Source organism: Maniola hyperantus, chromosome Z (genome assembly GCF_902806685.2).
Source record: "Maniola hyperantus chromosome Z, iAphHyp1.2, whole genome shotgun sequence".
Taxonomy (NCBI): Eukaryota; Metazoa; Arthropoda; class Insecta; order Lepidoptera; family Nymphalidae; genus Maniola; species Maniola hyperantus.
In genome coordinates this window covers 4647887-4653387 of record NC_048564.1, presented here as the reverse complement: position 1 = coordinate 4653387, position 5501 = coordinate 4647887, and the positions used below count along the sequence as shown (strand labels likewise).

At 38.7% G+C, this 5501-nt stretch overlaps 1 protein-coding gene across 1 annotated transcript; it reads right to left on the bottom strand.

Annotated features, from left to right (window-relative positions):
- Positions 1-1368: 1368 nt before the first annotated feature.
- On the bottom strand, positions 1369-2427 carry LOC117995411 (venom allergen 5-like). Its single transcript, XM_034983430.1, has one exon. The coding sequence runs from the start codon at positions 2407-2409 to the stop codon at positions 1369-1371; it is 1041 nt and encodes a 346-aa protein (XP_034839321.1). The 5' UTR covers positions 2410-2427.
- Between the last annotated feature and the right edge of the window lie 3074 nt (positions 2428-5501).

Below are 5501 nucleotides of genomic sequence, written 5' to 3'. Positions count from 1 at the left end.
AGGTAAGTATTTAAAATATTAAAAATAGAAATATTATATAATTTTCATAAAATAAATAATGTTTCTTGGTTGTCTGTAAAATAGTCCATAATTTTCTTTGATTTTGGTTCACGTAACTATGACAATGACTTATCCCTTGATAACATTTTTTTTAATGTCACAGTGGTCACAGTCTATTCCATAGAGGTCTATTCAGTCTATAATTTCAAATGAGGTCCAACAAAAGTATAATTTTAAAAGCTGAGGCCAGCTACTTTGTCCACGTAGTTTTCAAAGTACCTATAACGCGTAAAATTTAACTCCTCGCGCATGAAAGGTTCCGTCTATAAAACGAGCAAAAAAATCACGTTTGTTGTATGGGAGCTCCCTTAAATATTTATTTTATTCTGCTTTTAGTATTTTTTTTATAAAGAATATTAGCCATAATAGATGACTAATATTCCCCTTTCCTCTCCAATTAAGCGTCAGGCTTGTGCTAGGAGTAGTTACGACAATAGTGCAACGGGCGGGGTTTGAACCGTCGTCGACCTTTCGGTTTTCAGTCCACTCCTATACCGGTTGAGCTATTGAGGCTCATATTTGTTGTTAAAGCGGCAACTTGTGACAACTGTGAAAATTTCAACTGTCTAACTATCACGGTTTATGAGATACAGCCTGGTGACAGACGGATAGACACACGGACAAACAGACGGACGGACACCAGAGTCTTAGTAATAAGGTCACATTTTACCCTTTGGGTACGGAACCCTAAAAATGGAAGCTGGAGTCGTCCAACCTACAAGGGAACTTGTGTTATCGGCCTTTTTAGGGTTCCGTAGCTCAAAAGGAAAAACAGAACCCTTATAGGATCACTAATTTGTTGTCTGCCTGTCTGTCTGTCTGTCGGTCTGTCAAGAAACCTACAGGGTACTTCCCGTTGACCTAGAATCATGAAATTTGGCAGGTAGGTAGGTATTATGGCAGACATTAGGGAAAAAATCTGAAAACCGTGAATTTGTGGTTACATCACACAAAACAAAATTTAATTGTGGTCATGAACTAAAATTAGTATTTTCCATTTCGAAGTAAGTGGGGTAAGTAAGCCCATATCAAGTGGGGTATCATATGAAAGGGCTTCACCTGTGCATTTCAAAAAAGATTTTTATTTATTTTTATGCATCATAGTTTTTGAATTATCGTGCAAAATGTCGAAAAAATACGACTGTAGTACGGAACCCTCGTTGCGCGAGCCTGACTCGCACTTGGTCGGTTTTTTTGGAGAACAGAACCACACCACGATCCTGTGCTACGGCCTCTGGCGTTATGCTGTCGTAATCGTGAACGAAGGAATTAAACAATCAAAAATTAAAAAAATATTTAATTTTCCAGTTACTCTTTATTATCAGGATCCCCTACAAGTGAACATAATGCTCTATGAGTTCCAACTCCGCACAAGGTGCCATAAGGACAGTTGCTGCAAGTGACGCCGGGTTCATATATTGGAAACCCGTCAATATTTCCCGCAGGCCCGTAGTTGCAAAATATGTAGGCCATTATATTTGGCCCCTTCGCCTTTTTCTCTCGATCTACCAAATCCGACATTCCTCGATACAACGGAGATTCGCCATCGCCTCTTTTCACCGTTGTCCCAAAGTGTTCAAGACGCGTTGATCTAGCAGTAGTCATGTACTTAGTTCGGCGCAGTATGTTTTCCTTCGTAGTAGTTCGCGTAATTGTATCTGTAGAATTTCCAACAGGAGCTTGCAAAGTTCGTCTTTTACGGAATAAGATGCAAGAACTCTGTCTCACCGTACATAATGCCTGCGAGCATCCTATTCGCCATGTCGAAGCCCACGCTGCTGCCGAGTACCAATGTGCATTGCAGCCACCTGGGGCGCTACAATTGGTCGGCTTGAAAGACCAAACATATTCAGGTGGCAAGGTTCTAGACCCCGAAAACCATGCACCCACAGTATCGGCTAAGATTTGAGCCTCTGTGACTCGTGGCACTACGGGTCGCACATCCATATTTTGTATAACATTAAACCGTATTGTGTTTCTGCATTCATCGTGCCGTTTTTGACATTGCCGCGCCCAGGTTTCAGCCATTTCCTCAAGTTCGTAATCCCAATACATCTTACGCATATTAGCAGCAGGTGGCTGACCTGCTTCTAGCCCCATGGCTATATTGTCTCTGTGTCGATTATGTAGCTGAAGTATTTGATATTTCATCCAATTAGTCATACCTGAAGCAAACAGTCGTGGACTGTGCTTGTTCTTAGCTACACACATAGTATGTTGATTTTTTAAAGAGCAGTCTGGGTGAGAACAGTAATCGAAGATCTTCTCACTGTTGTTACTCACGCTGCTGATGATACATTTAAATGTAAAACTACTAAAAACGATGAAAATTAAATGGGCAAAATACATTTCTAACAAAGCTTTTTAAAAAACCATTAAAAAACCAATCATAATATTATCCCATAGAGTTAGAACACGTCACTGCATAGTCTTTGCTTTGGACAATGTACATCGGTATAGTCTGTACAAAATGAGTTCTCACACGACATTTTAACTCTGTGTTAAAATGATCAGCCTGGCTGTCCAGCGCGGAAATGCAGCCAGTATTCTTGGCACCATTCCACGCGGGCATGATTTGTATAGTACCTAATTAGATAAGGCTAGCTTTAACTTTTATTGTAATATTTTCATTAAAAAAACTCTGTGTCAACTGTCATGTCAAAAGTATGATTCACTTAAAAAGTAAGGACTAAAAGAGAGAGTAGTAGAGATAGTAAGCTAACTTTGTTTCAAATTTCATCAATAATCAGACAGAAAGACAGACAGACACACTCGCATTTATAATAAGTATGGATTTTATTTTTACACGTGACGAACACGCAACTGAAGCCATGTTCTTCAATACATAAAATTCCAATCGACAAACGCAGTAGATACGGGCTCATTAAAACTATATACTATATAAGTATGACAGCGTGGGTGTGATCCCCTGTACCCATAGAGATAGTATACATAGAGGTAACCATAACGTGTTGCCGCTCTTGTACATCTGTGTCAAAGAGGTATTGTTATCTCCGTCTTTTTCAGGGAACCTCCATTCGTGTAAAAGCAATAGCTCATATAAGTCTGGCAACGTCGCTCTATCGGTGAAGGTCGAGCCTGTAACTTACTGTCAGAGTGCCCCCTTAAGTAGACAAAACATTGGGGTTTGATGCAATATTTATTAAAAATATTCATATGTCATCTTAACATAGAGAATTAATTTAGCTGTAATATCGATATCCTTAAAAAATTCGTCGTCCCAACCGTAGATGGGTGCACACAGTGACAAGATGACGCACGCACACATAAATGATTGACACGCATTTGGAGCTTAGTATCCATCCAGAATCATTCATCTAAGACTAAAACCTTTTTGACATGACAGTTGACACATAAAGTTAAAATGGCGCATGAGAACTCATTTTGTACGCATTATACAGTACGCGGCAGAAAGTAATGTACATCGGCATTTAGAATGACATTTCGGCTTTGTAGAGCGTTGTCTCTGTCACTCATATCTATATGACGTTTTGTCGGCCTCAACGACTAAGACAAAGCTCTACAAATCTGCTATCTCCTTCTAAAGGTTGATGTATATTACTTTCGGCCGCGTACTGTACCTACTTTTTGACGCTTTTGAGACTGTTATTAAGCTGTTATTTTTACAATAATAATATAATAATAATATCTTTGTAATTTTATACCGTTTTATATAATATTCATAATTGAATTAAGTATTTAAAGCCATTAAAGCTGATTGAAGCCGAGTGTAGTGGTATAGGTACCTACCTGATACGTATTATAACTACTTCATTTAAAATATTTTTATTAGGTACTAAATTATGTCCAATCATGTCTTATAAAATTGCACAAATGGTAATAAGATGTATCATTTTGTCAATTTGGGTTATGGGTTGCTTTTTAAATTCTGAGAGCACAGATTTGACGCGGATCGATAATTTTATAATACTAGGAACATGCGGAGGATATGCCATTGTGACATTAGGCCTTCTCTTAGAAGCTGGCTTACAAGTAGACTCTGATAAATTCCTGGAGGCTTCCTTTATTATCGGAGGTATCATCCTGAGCCTACTATGTGCGCTACTTGCTTTGACTGATTACTTCCATGTAACTTATGGATTTAAGAAAAGGCAATCTATGAACACTAGTATGATATTAATTCTGAATATATTATTTTACATCGGAGATATTATACTTACTTTTGTTTAATATATTATATACATTAATTTTCATTTAAAATATATATTTTTTACTAGATGATGCCTGCGCCTTTGTCCGCGTCCGCGAGGATATTTAAATTTTTTCGAAAACCCGTGGGAAACATTGATTTTCCGGGGTAAAAACTTGCCCATTTCAATTTCCGGGACGCGCAAGCTACCTCTAGTCTGAACCAAATGTCATATATAAGTAAATCAGCTAAAGGATGCGTCTTGAATCCCGTGTAACCTCTTTGATTTTTCCGGGATAAAAAGAAGCCTATGTCCGTCCCTGGGTCAGAACCACCGATGTACAGAACCTTTCATCAAAATCGCTTAAACTGTTCGGCCGTGAAAAGCTAAGTAGACAAACAGACACACTTTCGCATTTACATCCATTCCAATCCATACTTAATAACTTTAATTAATATTATAAATGCGAAAGTGTGTCTGTCAGTCTGTCTGTCTGCTAGCCTTTCACAGCCCATCCGTTCAACCGATTTTGACGAAACTTGGTACAGCGATAGCTTGCATCCCGGGGAAGGACATAGGCTACTTTTTATCCCGAAAAATCAAAGAGTTCCCACGGGATTTTTATAAACCTAAATCCACCCGGACGAAGTCACGGGCATCCTCTAGTACTTTTATAAATGCGAAAATGTGTCTGTCTGTATGTCTGTCTGCCCGCTAGCTTTTCACGGCTCATCCGTTCAACCGATTTTAACGAAACTTGGTACAGAGATAGCTTGCATCCCGGGGAAGGACATACGCTAGTTTTTATCTCGGAAAATCAAAGAGTTTCTACGGGATTTTTGAAAACATAAATCCACGCGGACGAAATCGCGGGCATCATCTAGTTATTAATAATAAATATATGGATATAGAACATTATACTGCACGAGACCGGGAAGTAAGCGTTTTCTGGTCCAGTGTGAGTTAGACGGCCGAGCCTTAGCGAGGACGTCTATAACACGGGGCCAGAAAGGCACTCCCGGTCGAGGCATGTATAGTGCTTTTCTAAAAAAATTAAACTAGTAAATTATTTAAAATAGTATAAATTATACTTACCTCTCTCAAATTAGGAGGTGTGCAATTCCAAACTATCCTCACTTGAACTCATTTTATCTAGTAAGTAAAACGAACAGTCAATTCGCGCCTTATAATATGAAGACAAAAAACCTAACTTTTAAAACTTTTACTCCGAATGGCGTTTACAGCGCTCGCAGCGCTGTAAAAATCTGA